The following is a 19,698-nucleotide window of genomic DNA, read 5'->3' as shown; positions in this document are numbered from 1 at the left end:
GTCAGAAAATGTCAGTAATAAAGAGAAAATGCAACAGTGAGGGAGCAAGCAGTGAGATGGAGGGGTCCTTTAATATTGGAAAGATGTGTGACAAGTTGGAAAGAGAATCTTTTATTTTAGGAGTTCTGATGAAGGGCATCCATTTTTCATTTCGATGTCCTGTTTATTTGTAGAATTTTCTGTTGCTTGATCATAAGTGGGATGATCGTTTGGGAGCAGGAATGGCACGCTTATGGGGTAAAATGAAGAAGATGCAGCAAGGAAGGGTAGATAATGTCCAGGATGGATAATGTAAAATGTCAGGAGGCTGCAAGGGTTGGGGGGGGAGTCCCTGATGGAGCAGATTGTATGGGGGTCTGTTGAAGGAACACATGCAATGGTCTAAATGATCTTTCCTCATCCCATGATTTTTTATTTTTGTTTTGCATCTGTGGAGAGAGAAACAAAGTTAACATTTCAGGTCGATGGCCTTTCATCATTGCCTATTTACAAGTAGTTTTACTCCATTAGCATATTGTTGGTTAGTGAAATCCTGGAGTTTCTTACCTTTGCCAAAAACAAGGTTTCATGCCGCCTGACCAGCTGAGTGTTTTCTATTTTTATAACAGTTCCTTAATTCATTTAGCTGTTAGGATTTAGAATTTGGTGATGCCATGTCAATGAAAGCAATGAATATTTTGTCAAGAAATTCCAACAACCGGATGAAATCATTTTGGCAACATTTGATTGAACCATTATTTAATAAATGCCACCTATGATGTTGCATCATTCACAAAATTAATCAGAATTGAAAAACAGTAAGCAAATTATTTGATTCAAAAATAGTCGATTTCACATTTACTTCCTGTAACTATTTCTAGCGTGGTGATCCTGTTTCCTTTTAGATTAAACATAGGGACCTGTTCGGAGAGGGCGATATCTTTGGATTCAAAGGTGGCTCTCCCAGCCATTCATTTACCTTTATCCAGAACAAATGCAAAGACTCTCCTCTCTAGACAAAATGGTTATGCATAGACAGTGAAAAATGCAAGGCCCCTGTAGGAGTTGAGCTGTGATGACATTTCAGATTCAAGAGGTTGTATCGCAGGATTACATAGGATTACACAGAAACAGGCCATTCGGCCCAACCAGTCCATGCTGGTTTTTATGCTCCACTCGAGCCTCCTCCCGTCTTTCCTCATCTAAATCTATCACCATAACCCTCTATTCCCTTCTCCCTCAGATGCTTGTCCAGCCTCCCCTTAAATGCATCTTTACTATTCGCTTCAACCACTCCCTGTGGTAGCGAGTTCCACATTCTCACCACTCTCTGGATAAAGAAGTTTCTTCTGAATTCCCTATTGGATTTCTTGGTGACTATCTTATATTGATGGCCTCTAGTTTTGCTCTTCCCCACAACTATATCTACTCTATCAAAATCAAAATGTTTCATAATTTCAAAGACCTCAATTAGATCACCCTCAGCCTTCTCTTTTCAAGAGGTAAGAGACCCAGCCTGTTCATCCTTTCCTGATCGGTATACCCTCACATTTCTGATATCATCCTCTATATCCTTTTTCTAATATGGCGGCCATAATTGTACACACTACTCTAATTGTGGCCTAACCATCTCGCTCTAATATCATTTAAAGCACACTCTAAATTTCCATTTCAAAACAGCAGTTCTGCAAACTTGCATCTCATTTTCCTATACTCTTCCCTTGTTTGAACGCCACGGTCTCTAATCTCAATACATTTGACATTGTTATGACGTGTTTCCTGTCTGGTACTTTCATATATTAGAATGGGACAGTTGTATAAGTAAATACTACTTCTTTTGTTTTAAAGACACAGACCATGAATTACGTTGGGCAATTGGCTGGGCAAGTGTTTGTCACAGTGAAAGAGCTTTACAAGGGATTAAATCCTGCCACCTTATCCGGCTGCATCGATATCATTGTTGTTCAACAGCCGGATGGAAGTCTCCAGTGCTCCCCATTCCACGTTCGCTTTGGAAAACTAGGAGTGCTCCGCTCCAGAGAAAAAGTGGTAAGTAAGCAACAGCCCTTTAATTTATTACAAGTTAAGACAGACAAATTGCCTTATAGTTACAGGAGTAACAAGAAAAAACTTGAGCGCTGGCAAGCGGGTGGCGCAGTAGATTAGCAAACTTGTCTTTTTGCTGCTGGAGCCTAGAATCGAGTCCAACCCAGACTGTTGGGCTGTAAGAACCCTTTGTGAAATGAGTTTGGGCCATCTCAACCCAGATCACCGTGACCGTGGCACAACATTGGTAATCTCACAGGAGACTCCAAAGGCAAGGGGTCATTGCTCATGGTGCTTTGGAATTGTTTTACAGGAAACTCTTTTTTTTTATCCGGGACCGGCGTGGTGCCAGTTTATCAAAAAGTCCGGATTACAGAGTATAGTAAAAGGTACGAGAGCCCCGTACAGGGCCACAGATCCAGGCGTCCCTGTTGCATGGCAACAAGTGCAGGAACCCCGGCCACAGACCAAGCGTCCCTGTTGCTTAGCAACAAGTGCAGGAACCCGGTTACACAGCCACAGATCCAGGAACGGCCACTAATATGAAGTAAAACTTACCTGAACCTATTCCTGAATTTTGCCGGTTAACAGAGATTTCCGGTGCTTTAGGTGCCGGGTGCTGTATTGGTTCTGATGTTAGAGGGGTAATTTTCTGACTTTATTCTCCCTGTTAGGGGGCCTCACTTACTGGAGGGGTAGTTTGGAAATATGGGTGTGTGTGCTGCACATGTTGTTCTAACCATGTAAACTAAATGGTCAGCAAATCATGCGAAGCACGTGTCTGAATTTCCAGTGTACAATCCTGGGGGGGGAAAGTGCTTTGCTGGAAACACCATGTTGGAAAATTTGGTGAATAAGTGGATGATTGCTTTATCCATTAACACTAAACATCCATCAAAATGAGCATCAATGTTAATTAAATGACATATGATGGACTCGTAACACATTGTGGGCCACTGAATTTACCCAAGAAGGAATATATTGTCACAATTTTGCATAAAGTCCAATGTCTATTGGTTTCACACATCCTTTACTGCTGTTGTGCCATCTGGCTCTTTAAAAGCCTCAATAGCTAATGGGATTATCTATTGAAATGAGCATGGTAACGAGCTAAAAAGTCTTGATTGGGATGAAGTGAGCCACACCGATAAGTTTAACTCTTTTTTTAAAGATTGATGTCTGCAAGAAATCTGAATTCACAACTACTTAAACAATGTGGCGCGGAGCTTGTAGATTTTGCCTGAAATTTCAGCAGTCTGGAGCTGAAGGTTAAGTGAGTGGGTGAAGGTTGATTTAGGTTAAATTAATCTAAAAATCCAAACTATGTTAGTTTGCTCAGCTGTATTTAGCTATTTGAGAACAGAAAGCTACAGCGGGATTCTTGTGCTTAAAATATTACTGCTCTCTCAAAGAGTTTTATGACCAGTTATCTGCCAAGAATGATTTTTTAGATAGTCCAAAGCTATAGGAGGTATGTAAAAAATTGTATACTTCAAGTTGTATGTTTTATGCTTAAGAGGTCAATGCAACATAAACAAGCAACAGTTGCTCAAGGTCTGGCTGGCACATGGGTCACCCTTTCACTTTTAAGTCCTGAGTTTAATTTCAGCCAAGACTAATGGGATGAACACTCTCCTCTCCTGATAACATAAGAACATAAGAAATAGGAGCAGGAGTAGGCCAATCGGCCCCTCGAGCCTGCTCCGCCATTCAATAAGATCATGGCTGGGCTGATCTGATCCTAACCGCCAATCTACTATCACAGAACTATCTCCTGAATCTAACAGAATTAGACACACAAAATAGGAGCAGGATCAGGCTACACGGCCCCTGGGCCCGCTCCGCTAACCACAGGGCCATGGCCGATCCGAACCTAGACTCATGTCCAAATTCCTGCCCGCTCCCCGTAACCCTTAATTCCCTTTACTTCTAGGAAACTGTCTATTTCTGTTTTAAATTTATGTAATGATGTAGCTTCTACAGCTTTTTGGGGCAGCATATTCCATGGACCTACCACCCTCTGAGTGAAGTAGTTCCTCCTCATCTCAGTTTTGAAAGAGCAGCCCCTTATTCTAAGACTATGCCCCCTAGTTCTAGTTTCACCCATCATCGGGAACATCCTCACCGCATCCACCCGATCCAACCCCTTCACAATCTTATATGTTTCAATAAGATCGCCTCTCATTCTTCTGAACTCCAATGAGTAGAGTCCCAATCTACTCAACCTCTCCTCATATGTCCATCCCCTCATCCCCGGGATTAACCGAGTGAACCTTCTTTGTACTGACTTGAGAGCAAGTATGTCTTTTCTTAAGCATGGACACCAAAACTGTACGCAGTATTCCAGGTGCGGTCTCACCAATACCTTGTACAACTGAAGCAATACCTCCCTATTTTTATATTCTATCCCCCTAGCAATGAAAGCCAACATTCCATTCGCCTTCTAATTCTAATTAAACTCTAATTTAAATGAGGACTCTCAAATGGATTGCTAATAGGAACTGAATTGAGATTGTCCACAGCATTACCCTTTCCAGCATTCAGTACCAAGTGGCACTAAGTTGGCAGTGCCACATAAGAGACCACAAAGATGGCTGGTGTAGAAAATGCAAATCTCCTATGTGTAGCAAGGGGTGCTGTTCTGAGGTTGGGGGATCGAGGTGAATTATTGGGAATCTTAGCAGTGCCATCCTGCACTTAACTTGGATTCCTACTGCCCCGAGGTGCACTAATGTGTTGTATCAATGGACTACCTATCTAACATCAACCTGAAGCCTGGCTCAAGATGAGCTTTTAATGTTTAAAGTATTTGCTTGCATGAGTCTAGCAATTTTTATCCATTCTAATAGAACACAGCCTACCAAAACTAAAAGAAACATTTATTTTGTAGACATAATTAGAGATTTCATTATCTACAGGATCAATTCCAAATGAATTTAACACTGCTGAATGTTAAATAATGGACACGGATCAAAAAATGTACATTGTAAGTGTACAATGAATGGAATAGAATTTCGCACCAGTGGGATAGCTAGGGACTCTTGGAGCAATGGGCAAAATAGGGTTTTTCTGAGTGTCTTAAGCCAGCATTGATTTGTACAATTTGAAATGAGACAACACCATATGCATTTCACATAACCTGAATAGTGAATGTGATCTAGAGTATTATGAAGTGCCGAACCTGTTGTTCAGACCGTTGTGCACAGAGGAACGATCTATGTGAGGTAATGCGTGTCCAAAAAGTGAAATGAATATGAGTCTTTCATTTGGAAATGTTGCCATTTGCAACTGTAGGTCTGACATATACATAATAAATATTTAACAATTTTAGGTGGATATAGAAATCAACGGAGAGCCTGTACCGCTGCAGATGAAGCTTGGAGACAATGGAGAGGCATTTTTTGTTCAGGAGACAACAGATAATAAGGTAAGCTGAAACTTAGTTTTTAAGTACAGATTCACATCTAATTTGGAAAATCAAGGCAACTAGTGAATGAAACACTAGTACGATAGCAAAATACTGCGGATGCTGGAAATCCGAAATAACAACAGAAAATGCTGGAAAAACTCAGCAGGCCAGGCAACATCCGTGGAGAGAAATTAGAGTCAACGTTTCGGGTCAAAACCCTTTATCAAGACTAAAGAGGCACAGGGAATGAAATAGATTAAGAGGCCAGGCTGGGAGAGAACAAAAGAGAAGAGACATTAAGAGGTATTCAAAACGAGACGAGATGGTGATCGGACTAGTGGAGACAAAAGACAGCTCTAGATTAGGTGTGAAATGCACTGGCAGAATGAGAGACAGCTGCCATGTGGGAGAGAGGAAAAAAAAAAGGAAAAGGGGGGGGGGGGCGGGGGAGGGAAAAACCAAAACAAAGGTGTGGATAAAAAATATAAGTTAAAATGTAATAGGGGCCGAGGTTATGATCTGAAATTGTTGAACTCGATATTGAGTCCGGAAGGCTGTAAAGTGCCTAATCGGAAGATGATTTGCTGTTCCTCGAGTTTACATTGAGCTTCCGTGGAACAATACAAGAGGCCAAGGACGGTGAGGTCCGAGTGGGAATGGAGTGGTGAATTAAAATGACAGGCGACCGGAAGCTCGGGGTCATCCTTACGGACTGAACGAAGGTGTTCCACAATGCGGTCACCCAATCTGCATTTAGTCTCCCCAATGTAGAGGAGACCTCATTGTGAGCAGCGAATACAGTATACTAGATTGCAAGAAGTACAAGTAAATCGCTGTTTCACCTGGAAGGGGTGTTTGGGGCCCTGGACAGTGGGAAGGGGGGAGGTATAAGGGCAGGTGTTACATCTCCTGCGCTTGCACGGGAAGGTGCCAGGCGAAGGGGAAGGGGTGCTGGGGGTGATAGAGGAGTGGACTAGGGTGTCTCGGAGGGAGTGGTCCCTACGGAATGCTGAAAGGGGAGGGGAGGGGAGAATAGCGAGTTCAACAATTTCAGATCCTAACCTCGGCCCCTATTACATTTTTACTTATATTTTTTATCCACACCTTTGTTTTGGCCTTTTCCCCCCCCCTTTTTTTTTTCTCTCTCCCACATGGCAGCTGTCTCCCATTCTGCCAGTGCATTTCACACCTAATCTAGAGCTGTCTTTTGTCTCCACTAGTCCTATCACCATCTCGTCTCGTTTTGAATACCTCTTAATGTCTCTTCTCTTTTGTTCTCTCCCAGCCCATCCTCTTAATCTATTTCATTCCCTGTGCCTCTTTAGTCTTGATAAAGGGTTTTGACCCAAAATGTTGACTCTAATTTCTCTCCACGGATGTTGCCTGGCCTGCTGAGTTTTTCCAGCATTTTCTGTTGTTATAGTGAATGATACACTTGCTGGAACTAGCTAATTTTCTCTTAAGTGGTATTGTCTTGTTCATCTGTATCTGCCCTTTAATAAACTAGAAAAAATATTTGGGCTGTAGACCGTAAATCTAAAATTGTACGCACTTCTTCCAAATGCTGTCCCTCCCCTTTCGCCTAACCCACGAGCATTGCATTTGTAGGCTGCATCCTGTGTATTTCTAGAGAGGGTCTGGCACAAGTTCCCTGAATTTTTATAATAAAAATGTCCCATATTCAACAGACCAGCCACACCATCACTTCACCAAAAGCTATCTGAATGACCACTGTTTCACCCCCCCCACCCCTCACCCATAAAGACACACTCTTCCCAATTCACTGAGACATTGTTCCTCTCTAACCAACACTCTGTTTCTCCTCTTTCCTCGCCTCCCCCTTCCGTATCCTTGATGCATTTTTTTCACTGCTGGCCCAGACTGCAGCTTGTATTTGATTTTGTTGTTTCATTCTGGGATTGGACTCTGCGCTGTGCTTGGGAATTCCTGATTTATTGTAAAACATCAAATTTCCACTTGCAGCACAGAGTCTATTCCTGGAACAAAGCGGCAGCGCCAGGTGAGAGCAGTGTTTGGAACCAGCAGCAAGAGACACATCAATACATTTCTTGGCCAGATTCCTTGCACCAGCAAGTTGAGTGCTGTATCACAAACCTACACCTCAACAGTTAACTTGCTGCCCAGAAGATTAAAAAGTGCATGCTTTTGTATATTCTTAGCATTTTATTCAGCAGCCCAGCTAAGCACTGCAATACCAGAGAACACATGTCGAGGTTCAAATTAATACCGATCACCAAATTCTTCAATACTGGATTAATTTCCATTTTTGGTAGAATGTCACATTTTCATTTAACTAAGATATACTTTCATACAACACAGCAAGTGATGAGCACAATGAAATGCGATGACTTGGGTTCAGTAAAGTTCATGCCCAAGTGCACCGTCTGTGGTGCATAAGATGATATTGTACAAGTATGACTGATGGCATAATTTGCAGTGATGGAGCATTGATCTACTATGTTTTCTTTAACTTGTTCACGAGATATGGGTGTGCTGGCAAGGCTGCATTTATTGCCCACCTTTAGTTGCCCTGAGAATGTGGTGGTAGGCTTCCTTCTTGAACTGCTGAAGCCCTTGTGGTGATGGTGCTCCCAAACCCGTGACCTCTACCATCTAGAGGGACAAGGGGAGCAGGCGCAGGGGAACACCACCACCTCCAAGTCACACACCATCCTGACTTGGAAGTATATCGGCCGTTCCTTCATCGTCGCTGGGTCAAAATCCTGGAACTCCCTCCCTCACAGCACTGTGGGAGTACCTTCACCACACGGACTGCAGCGGTTCAAGGCAACGGCTCACCACCACCTTCTCGAGGGCAACTAGGGATGGGCAATAAATGCTGGCCTTACCATTGACGCCCTCATCCCAGGAGCAAATAAAAAAGAAATGATGGTGTTGGGTAGGGAATTATTGCGTTGGGGGTAGTAGCCTTCTAGCACCTTACACAGTTAGTCTTTCTTGATGATGGATTATCTGATTTGATGTTCACACACCTGTACTTCCAGTGTGAGTCTTTGGAAAATAACCAGGAGTGGGATCCAAGGCCATTTGTTTCTATCCCATCTCCCCATGGCCAATGGTACTGGTGCCACCACCATTGAAGCAGAGTTCAGCTAATTGAGCATAGACCATTAGTTGGACCTGAACACTGGGGCCTTCCTGGCCTCTATAGCTAAATTCAAAATTTAAGTGAACCACTGGGGGAGCAGCGAAGGACAAGGAGCTCGGAACCAAAAATTACTAATAGCGAATTGACAATGATATTTAAAGGGATGTAGTCTTCATGAACATGTACTTAGTAACTTTTTCTCATTTGTTTTGTGATGGATCTAAACTGGATCATCACCTCATTTATACATGATGTTATTGCGATGAAAGTGATGTATAAATCTCTCCAAATGAAATAAAGTTTGCTGAATGCTTTTTCATACATGCCATTCAACTGAAAGAAAGAAATAGTGTTCAGTGTTGCTGATCGTATCTTTGGGAGAGGTGGGAAACTGCTGGAAATGTGTGTTGGGGAGGACGGAGAGTAAGGACCTGGTAGCTAGCATTTGGCATCTTTTGCATTGCTTTTAATGTCTTAAGCAGCTGTATAGTGTATGCAAAACCTATTAATAGTCTTGTGCTATACCACTGACATAAATGTGGCATTGTGAGAGAGGCTTCTAAAGACCAACTCTGTTCTTAACAGTTATCCTTTCATACTTTGTTAAATTTTTATTAAAAATAACAATGTTATTCTAATCACAAATATTCGACTATCACTAGGGTGAAACAATTGTACCTGATCACTGCCTTCGAAATGACGAGACATTGTAGTTACAAGATGGGGTTGTTCCCCTTATTAATAATCCTGAGATTTTCATGGTCATTATTGAGCATTGGCCAACAACTGAAAAATATTTGACTTTATAGTGGGAACGTGTAGGGATAAGGATAACAACATTCTTCCAATGGCCCAGAAATTCGGGTCTCCACGCATGGGGTACTCACCCGTAGGCCCAACGGAAGTGCCGGTTTTGTGCATGCACTGCGCATGTGCGGGAAACCGGAACTTCCGTTCCCTTGAAGGAAGGGGTTCAGAGGTCGAACACGTGTGCCGGAGAGGCAGCGCGTGCGCATCGAACTTACGTTTTTTTTGCAGGTTTCTCCGGGAGGGTAAGTCTCCAGGAGTTACACTTTTAAAAAGCAGGCGCAAGGCCTGCTTTTAACAAAGTAAGTGGTGAATTAATTAAAATTAAAACATTTTTTCCACAGGTTTATTATTTTTAAATACTTTAAAGAAAGGTAAGTTTATTTTTGGCCCCGTTAGAAACTGTAATTAATTTTTTCAAAAGTTTAAATTATTGTTTAAAAGTTATTTTATGTAATTTATAGTTATTTTAAAAATGTGATGTTTTTTAAAATTTATTTGAAGTTTTTGTTATGTTTTGGGGCTTATAGTATTTATAGTTTTGACAGCCTTTCCTGTCAATTTTATGAATGGGCATTTCCCTGCTACCATTGGCTCTCCATGGCCCACGTGATCCCAGGGGACGCTTTGGACTAACTGCGCCCCTGGGATACGCAAGCACTGTGCGCAGGCAGCTGGAGGAGGCCCAGGATCGGAATCCCACGCGGGCCCACAGCACAACGGCCGGCGCGCTAGGTAAGTGCAGGTCGGAGGCTTGCACCCGCGGGAAGCCCCCGACCCGAATTTCTGGGCCATAAAGTATTGCCACCTTAGCTCTGTGGATAAATACATTTCAGCCTCAACTTCTAGATAACAAGGCACAGGAGATGGGTGACCAAATGTTACAACTCTGTACTGTCGAGTCGAAAGACACCTTTTCAATCCTGTCATATTTGGCAGGAAATGTAGATCTACTGATGGTCTATGAAAAAATAAAGACTTGCATTTAAATATGTGGTGGGGGAGGACAGTGAATAATGACTGTGTAGCTTGCGTTTGGTGTGTTTTGGCAGGTCATCCCAAAATGCTTTTACAGCTAAAATATGGTACTTTTTGAAGTGTCATCACTGCTGTAATATAGGAAACGTGGCAGCCAACTTGTACACTTCAGGCTCCCACAAGCAGCAATCTGATAATCATATAATCTATTTTTTAATGGTGTTGGTTGAGGGATAAATATTGGCCAGGTCACCAGCTCTTTCAAATTCTGCCATGGCATCATTTACATTCACCTGAGAGAGCAGACAGGGCCTCGGTTTAACGTCTCATCTGAAAGACGGCACCTCTGATAGTGCAGCACTCTGTCAGTGTTGCACTAGAGTGACCGCCTGGATTTTGAACCCACAACCTTCTGACTCCGAGGCGATAGTGCTACCGACTGAGCCATGGCTGACATTATGATTAAATGTGTGCTGCCAATTAAAGGACCTTATTCATATAGTCCTAGAAAGTTTGGCCCCGATATTCACTGGGACGAGGTTTCGGAGCGAGGGGGAGGAGTTATGGTCGGGAAACCTGGAAGTATGGATTTCCCCTGCCGTGGAAACCTGATTAACAGGCTTGGCTGCCTGTCGGGTGAGGAAGTTCTTCAGAAAAGGCCGCAGTGGCTGATCAGATATGTTTGGTGGTTGTTGGGGTAGAGATCATGGGGGTGGTTGGGGGGCGGGTGTTATAGAGCATGGTTGGTGGGGTGTGCTTGCGGGGCAATCAGAAATCGTGGAGGCGGGGGGTGGGTGTTTACAGGGTATGGAAGAAACACTCCTGCCCCTCTTGGCCCACAAGGAATGCTGTAAAGGCATTTAGCTTTATGGATCTGGCCCTTCTTGCCTCTTTTTACCTGCCGGGTTTCCCGAAGCCAGGGAAACTCGACCAACATGGGTTTAAAAATAGAAACCCTGTAAAAGTGGAGGCATGCAGCCTCCTTTTAAAAGGTTTGAATGGCCGACCCGCCTCCTGAGAGCGCATTGGTCGCCTGCCCCTCTTCTTGCCTCAGTCAACAACAACAACTTGTATTTGTATAGCTCCTTTAACGTAGTAAAATGTCTCAAGGTTGAACAGGTTGGGCCTATACTCATTGGAGGTTAGAAGAATGAGAGGTGATCTTATCGAAACATATAAGATACTGAGGGGGCTCGACAAGGTAGATGCAGAGAGGATGTTTCCCCTCGTGGGGAAATCTAGAAGTCGGGGGCATAGTTTCAGAATAAAGGGTCGCCCTTTTAGAACTGAGATGAGGAGGAATTTCTTCTCAGAGGGTTGTAAATCTGTGGAATTCTCTGCCCCAGAGAGCTGTGGAGGCTGGGTCATTAAATACATTTAAGGTGGAGATAGACTGATTTTTGCAAGATAAGGGAGTGAAGGGTTATGGGGAGCGGGCTGGGAAGTGGCTTTGAGCCCAAGATCAGCCATGATCTTATTAAATGGCGGAGCAGGCTCGAGGGGCCAAGTGGCCTATTCCTGCTCCTATTTCTGATGTTCTTATGTTAGGCGCTTCACAAAAGTGCCATCAAACAAAACTTGACACTGAGCCACGTGAGATTGGGCAGAAGAGGTGGGTTTTAAGGTGTGTTTTAAAGGAGGAGAGAGATGTTTAGGGAGGGACTTAGGGCCCAGGCAGCTGAAGGCACGACCGCCAATGGTGGAGCGATGAAAATCGGGGGATGCTCAAGAGGCCAGAATTAGAGCACAGAGATCTCGGGGTGGGGGGAGTGGGGCTGGAGGAGGTTACAGAGATAGGGAGGGGCGAGGCCACGGAGGGATTTGATAACCTGGATAAGAATTTAAAAATTGGTTAAAGCTGGAAGTGGGCGGGTTCGAGGCGGGTTGACTTCCTGTTCAGATTTTCAATATTTTAACCTCCCACACGTTTTTTGGGGGTTAAAATGACCCCCAATGTTTCAGCTGCACTTTATCTTACATTGTCGAAACTAATCCAATGGCCGTGTCTCCAGGCTCCACCGAATGTTAAATATACTTTTAGTTCTTCCACTGCTAAAGTTCTTTCAAATCCATGGTTAACCAATGCAGTGATCCTTGGAGCCAAACAATCCTCCTTTTGCATTTGGTTTTCAGTCAGGAGCAGACTGAATTTAAAAGATGTCAGTCCCAGCTTCAGATGGACTGCTGTTCAGGGGGGACTCGGGATTGAAAAGGTGGCTTTACACTTTGGAGAGTATTGCGTTCTAGCATTAGGTCACCCACCTCCTGTGCCTTACTTTTCCCCTTTCCAACTTGCTGTTGGCATTCTTTTAGATGGCGATTCCATTTGTTTCACATGGCTGAACGACTGAACTCTTCTGAACAAAACCTCTGTCACTGGGTAAAAAACAATCTGTTGTAGAACACTTATTTAGTACTTAATCTTATCATCCGTCGAACTTTTAAGAGTTTCCTTAATAACTCCCATCATTATTCCATTTGATTGCTTTTAAAGTGCCTTGGACAGCTGCCAGGTCTGACTGGCACAAAGTGACCCTGGAAGGACAGTGCCTTTAATCATTGATCTTTGGTGACTGCTGATACTGCACTTCCTCCGGATGTTGTTCAGTTCCCTTTTAACATTGCAGTCGTGCTCCTGTATACCTACCGATCTATGAAACTATTTCTGTAGGTTCTTGTACAACTTCTCCAATTCTTGCTGCGTGTCCCATAGAAAGTGTTTTTTTTCTCTGTGTTTCTAATTGTCATCACCGTGGTTTTCTATTGGTCGTCAAATGCACGGTGGCATAGTGGTTAGCACTGTTGCCTCACAGCGCCAGGGACCCGGGTTCAAATCTGGCCTCGGGCGACTGTCTGTGTGGAGTTTGCACATTCTCCCTGTGTCTGCGTGGGTTTCCTCCGGGTGCTCCGGTTTCCTCCCACAGTCCAAAGATGTGTAGGTTAGGTTGATTTGGCTATGATAAATTGACCCTTAGTGTTAGGGGATTAAATACATGGGGTTACGGGGATAGGGTGGGATATGTGTCGGTGCAGGCTCGATGGGCCGAAATGGCCTCTATCTGCACTGTAGATTCTGTGATTCTGTGATTCTTTGGCGTCACTGTTGACCCTTGCGCTATCGATTTCTGTGATGCATTAGCTCTAGAGCACTTATCCTCTGTAAAATCGATATGTTTACTTTATTCTCTGATGTAATTCCTTGTTATATAATGCCTTGTGTTGTAACGTATGAAAATTTTTCATCTGGTGATTTAATTTTGAAGTGCAGTGACTGGTATGACTTCTGGGTGACATGTCTCTGATCTGATTACTTTGTCCATTGCAAGACTGCATAACAGAGGGGATAAGATTCAACTTTGAGCTTCATTGAGATTTCCTCTTAACATGATCCTGTAACCATGTCTAGTGTTATTGATGCTATCGCAGCTTATCAAATAACATTCCTGTGATGCACAGTCACCATGACAGTTTCTCGCCCACCTTACTATATACCCCTAAAAATACTTAAATATTTAACAATTCAGGAGCAAAAATCTAAGACTTGCCTACTTTTCAACAGAGGCCTCTTCTACCCCGTGTGATGCACTCTGCTGTGTCTCTAAAATGTCCTGAACTCCAGGTACACCCTCCCCCAACATCCATATCCAGAGGCTTGGTGTAATTGCGTCAAAGCGAAATGCACATTTGCCGGAGTTTATCTCGGATGCAGCAATTTCCAGGAGTCGGCATGTGTACGCAGTTCCAACGCATGTGCAGAGAAACTCCGCTGCTCCTTCATACAACCACCGGCAGCCCCAGTATGTGGGGCTTAGCAGGTCAAATTCTAAAACCGCGTAGTTCTCCAACACACATGAGAAATTCCGTAAGAGATCCACTTGTCAGTATTGATTTACTGTAGTAATGTGCCACTGTTGACAGTAACTGTGTGATATTACGTTTAATGGGATGATGATCAATCTGTTTCTAGATATTTTCAGACTAGGCCACATTCCAAGTTGTATTGGCAATCCCAAATGGAAGTTCCATATCTCCTCCATTGCTGAAGTCTTACCTAGAAACTTGGCTTCCTCTTTCGTACCAAACATTTTCCCATCAACAACTCTTAACCTTCGGTAAAATTACACTTGTTCGCTCCCATATTTGGGGAGGCTATTCTTGTGCATCCTTTGTACTCCTGCACAGAATAAAAGGAGAAGTTTGCCCTCTGAACAATCTCTTTCAACCGCCCCACCCCCACTCAACTTTCATGTCTGTCTCTTCGATAAAAACTGCTGTGGTCAGTACTCATAATAGCTTTACTCTTATTATTCCTAAATTGTAAATACACCATCCTATATCACCCTGCATACGTACTACAGGAAACTCTTTTATCCGGGAACGACGGGACCGACGTGGTGCCAGTTTATCAAAAACATAGAAACATAGAAACGTAGAAGATAGGAGCAGGAGTAGGCCATTCGGCCCCTCGAGCCTGCTCCGCCATTCAATGAGATCATGGCTGATCATCCAAATTCAGTACCCTGTCCCTGCCTTCTCCCCATATCCCTTGATCCCTTTAGCCTTAAGAAATATATCCAACTCTTTTTTGAATATATTTAATGAACTGGCCTCCACCGCCCTCTGTGGCAGAGAATTCCACAGGTTCACCACTCTCTGGGTGAAGAAATTCCTCCTCATTTCGGTCCTAAATGGCTTACCCCTTATCCTCAGACTATGACCCCTGGCTCTGGACTCCCCGGCCATCAGAAACATCCTTCCTGCATCGAGTCTGTCCAGACCTGACAGAATTTTATAGGTTTCGATGAGATCCCCTCTCTAAACTCCAGTGAGTATAAGCCCAATCGACACAATCTCTCCTCATACGTCATTCCTGCCATCCCAGGTATCAGCCTGGTGAATCTTTGCTGCACTCCCTCCATGGCAAGAACGTTCTTCCTCAGGTAAGGTGACCAAAACTGCACACAATACTCAAGGTGCGGTCTCACCAAGGCCCTGTACAACTGTAGCAAGACATCCTTGTTCCTGTACTCGAACCCTCTTGCTACGAAGGCCAACATACCATTTGCCTTCTTAACCGCCTGCTGCACCTGCATGCTTACCTTCAGCGACTGGTGCACAATAACACCCAGGTCTCTTTGCACTTCCCCTTCTCCCAATCTATTGCCATTCAAATAATAATCTGCCTTCCTGTTTTTGCCACCAAAGTGGATAACCTCACATTTATCCACATTATAGTGCATTTGCCATGTTTCTGCCCAATCACCCAACCTGTCCAAATCGTACTGGAGTTTCACAACATCCTCCTCACAGCTTACCCTTCCACCCAGCTTTGTGTCGTCTGCAAATTTGGAGATATTACATCCAATTCCCTCGTCCAGATCATTAATATATATTGTGAACAGCTGGGGTCCTAGGACCGATCCTTGCGGAACCCCACTAGTCACTGCCTGCCACTCAGAAAACGACCCGTTTATTCCAACTCTTTGCTTTCTGTCCGCCAACCAGTTCTCTATCCAAGTCAATACCTTGCCCCCAATCCCATGTGCCTTAATTTTGCACGCTAATCTCTTATGTGGGACCTTATCGAAAGCCTTCTGAAAGTCCAAATACACCACATCCACTGGTTCTCCTTTATCTATTTTACCAGTTACATCCTCAAACAATTCCAGTAGATTAGTCAAGCATGATTTACCTTTTGTAAATCCATGTTGACTTTGTCTGATCCTGTCACTGCTTTCCAAGTGCTCTGCTATTACATCTTTTATAATAGACTCTAGCATTTTCCCCACTACCGATGTCAGGCTTACCGGTCTGTAATTTCCCGCTTTTTCTCTACCACCTTTTTTGAATAGTGGGGTAACATTAGCTACCCTCCAATCCATGGGTACCGTTCCAGAGTCTATTGAGTTCTGGAAGATGACCAGCAATGCATCTACTATCTCTAGGGCCACCTCCTTAAGTACCCTGGGATGTAGACCATCAGGCCCTGGGGATTTATCGGCCTTCAGTCCCATCAATTTTCCTAACACCATTTCCCTACAAATACTGATTTCTTTCAGTTCCTCCCTTTCATCAGACCCTATGTTCCCCAGCTTCTCTGGGAGGTTATTTGTGTCCTCCTTTGTGAAGACAGAACCAAAGTATGTATTTAGTTGGTCTGCCATTTCCTTGTTTCCCATTATAAATTCCCCTGATTCTGACTGTAAGGGACCTACGCTTGACTTCACCAGTCTTTTTCTCTTTACATATCTATAAAAGCTTTTACAGTCAGTTTTTATGTTCCTTGCTAGCTTACTCTCATATTCTATTTTCCCTTTCTTAATTAATCCCTTTGTCCTCCTTTGTTGACTCCTAAACTGCTCCCAATCCTCAGGATTATTGCTTTTTCTAGCCAATTTATATGTCCTCTCCTTGGATCTTATGCTATCCCTAATTTCCCTTGTTAGCCACGGTTGAGTCACCTTTTTTGTTTTATTTTTATGCCAAACTGGGATGGACAAATTCTGTAGCTCATCCATTCGGTCTTTGAATGTTTGCCATTGCCTATCCACCGTCAGCCCTTTGAGTGCCATTCCCCAATCAATCCTACCCAACTCTCTCCTCAGACCATCGTAGTTTCCTTTATTTAAATTGAGGACTCTTGTCTCTGAGTCAACTACTTCATTCTCCATCTTAATGAAGAATTCGATCATATTATGATCGCTCCGACCCAAGGGGCCTCGTACAACAAGATTGCTAATTAATCCTTTCTCATTACATAGTACCCAGTCTAAGATGGCCTGATCCCTGTTGGTTCCTCGACATATTGGTCCAGGAAACCATCCCGTAAACACTCCAGGAATTCCTCCTCCACAGTATTGTTACTAATTTGGTTGGCCCAATCTATATGTAGATTAAAGTCACCCATGATGACTGCTGTGCCCTTATTGCACGCTTCTTTAATTTCCCTTTTAATGCCATCCCCAACCTCCGCCTTACTGTTTGGAAGTCTATATTGTTAAGTCTGTGTGTTATAGTGAGAATTACTACACAGACCACAAGAGTAACTTTTAACAGGTCTTTACTAGTCGAAGGTCAGGGCTGAACTGCCCAATAAATCATTACACAGCACTTATATACCGGTGTGGTCACCACCGGTATTACAGTATACAGCAGCCAAGATAAAGTAGTGCAACCCTTAAAATAGTTCTCTTAAAGGTGGAACGGTTACATACACTACAATCCTCCCTTTTTAGCTTAACCGTATATATTCCCTATTAAACATAACATCATAACATATATACACAACTTCATGTAAAAACAGTTCACAGATTCAGTCTCTGAGGAGGTCTCCTGACTCGGTCCGGATAACGCCTCGGTGGTGTCGTAGTTTTCGGTGGTGTAGTAGGTTCTCGTTGCTGGGGTGACTCATCTAATAGTCCTTCACTGGACTTAACAGCTTGAACTTTCGTAACTTCAGAACCAGCATTGCTGACTTCTAAAGGCTCGAGTACCTTGGGAAGTTTTTCTACTTCCAGACTGATTTGGCTCAGTTCGGAGGGACCACTTGCGTGACCTGGTAGGGGTGATAATGGTTCAGATGAGTCATCATCTTCTGCTTCTTCTCTATTATCTTCTATTTCCTCCATCACTTCAGCTTTTGCCTCTGCCACCAATTCCCTGAGTGGCTTATTACTGCTGACACTGCTCACAAAAGGGTGCTCTTTCTTCTTAGCTTTCAACTGATCGATGAATTTGACATATTCCCTTTCTTGCTCAGCTTTGATTCGTTTGGCCTCATCGCGCAGACGGTTTGTGTGTTCCTGTTCCATTTTCTCAATCAGCTGCTTCTGCTGTCTTTCCAGATTCTCCCACTCTGTGTCAAAGAACTTTTTCTTTGCACTCATCTCTTGCTCAAAACGGCGAATCATTTGTTCTAATCGCTGTTGTAGTTTGAAATTGAGTTGAGTTCGAGCCCGGTGTTCCTCAGAAATGTGCATGTCTGTAGACTGGACAGACTCAGAATTCTCTGTCAAACTATGTTGTTGTTGTTCAGTGGAATTCTGTCCTGATACTTTGTTCTCTTCTGAAGCAGTTATGCACTCCTTTGTTTTTCCATCATTAGTCTGCAAGTCCATTTTAGACTTGTCTTTTGCACATGGGCTGGTCTTACCATCATCAGTTCCAGAGTCTGAGCTGATTGTCTTCACCGAGTTCTCACTCTCTGCTTTGTCACTGTCACTGCTGCATATGCCCTCATCCAATATTCTGGACAATCGTTCAGGTTTGACATCTTTTTTTCTGGAATCTACCGTTATTGCTTTTAGGGAGTGCCAATCCATATTTATTTTCCTGATCCACTCCCGTCCCAGAAGTGGTGGACCTCCCTCAGGTAGTACATATAAGTCCATTCCTTGGTGTTCTTTGCCCTTGTGTATCACCTTGACTTTTATCTTTCCGAGGGGGTATACTCTTTGCCCCGTGTATGTCTGCAATACTATCTCCGTATCCCGTAGGGGAATATGTTTGAATAACCTTTTGTAATCTTGCTTATTCATGACCGTCAACGCCGATCCGGTGTCCAATTCCATCTTCATTTGGACTCCTGCTATCTGCAGTGTGACCCAGATAGTTTGTCGGTCAGCTTCCTTACTCACATTGTGAATTCTCAGACTACCCAGTTCCTTGCTGTTGAAGTCTGACTCCGAATTCTGTTCATCCGAACTCTTCTCAGCCACCTTATGTACCTTTCTGCACTTTTCCTGCGGTGACTTTCTGTTGCTGGTCTTCTTTCCTGACCAGCATACTTTAGCTATGTGACCAAGCTTGCCACATTTTCTACATTCCTGGTTTATAAACCAGCATTGGTTCCGATCGTGTGTTGTCTTTCCACAACGATAACATTTCGTTGTACCCAAAGCCATTTGATCTACGCTGAGTACCGCTGCATTTCCGCAGTGCCTCTCGCTGCGGCTTCGTGCGATGCTGCAATAGTGACAGCCTTATCAAGTGTAAGATCATTCTCTTCAAGCAACCGCTTTTGTGTTGCTTCTTTCGACAATCCACACACGAATTTGTCTCTCAGTGCCTCTGTCAGTCTTTCCCCAAACTGACAGTATTTCGCTAGCTTACGCAGTTCAATTAAATACTCCGCGTTGCTTTCCTCTTTCAGTTGCGTTCTCGCATCAAATTTAAATCTTTCCGCTAACATCAGCGGTGTGGGGTTCAAATGATTCTTCATGACAGCAACAATATTAGCGAAAGTCTGATCCGCCGGTTTAGCTGGTGATAGAAGATGCTTCAATAGCCCGTATGTCTTCGCACCCATTGAGTTTAGTAAGGTTAGTGCTTTATCTTCATTTGATATTTT

General features: G+C 43.5%; 1 protein-coding gene across 4 annotated transcripts in view; it reads left to right on the top strand.

Moving 5' to 3' along the window:
• lpin1a (lipin 1a) overlaps positions 1-19,698 on the top strand; it is a 212,518-nt gene that overhangs the window by 78,841 nt on the left and 113,979 nt on the right. For all 4 annotated transcript variants that reach the window (XM_085996297.1, XM_085996294.1, XM_085996296.1 and 1 more), the window contains exons 2-3: positions 1,828-2,028; positions 5,357-5,452. In XM_085996297.1, the coding sequence (XP_085852423.1) occupies positions 1,828-2,028; positions 5,357-5,452 (297 nt within the window). The remainder of the gene's footprint in view (positions 1-1,827; positions 2,029-5,356; positions 5,453-19,698) is intronic.

The sequence above is a fragment of the Somniosus microcephalus genome, chromosome 9 (genome assembly GCF_052327205.1).
Source record: "Somniosus microcephalus isolate GS21.2 chromosome 9, FLI_Smic_1.0, whole genome shotgun sequence".
Taxonomy (NCBI): domain Eukaryota; kingdom Metazoa; phylum Chordata; class Chondrichthyes; order Squaliformes; family Somniosidae; genus Somniosus; species Somniosus microcephalus.
This window is presented reverse-complemented; position numbering and strand designations above follow the sequence as displayed.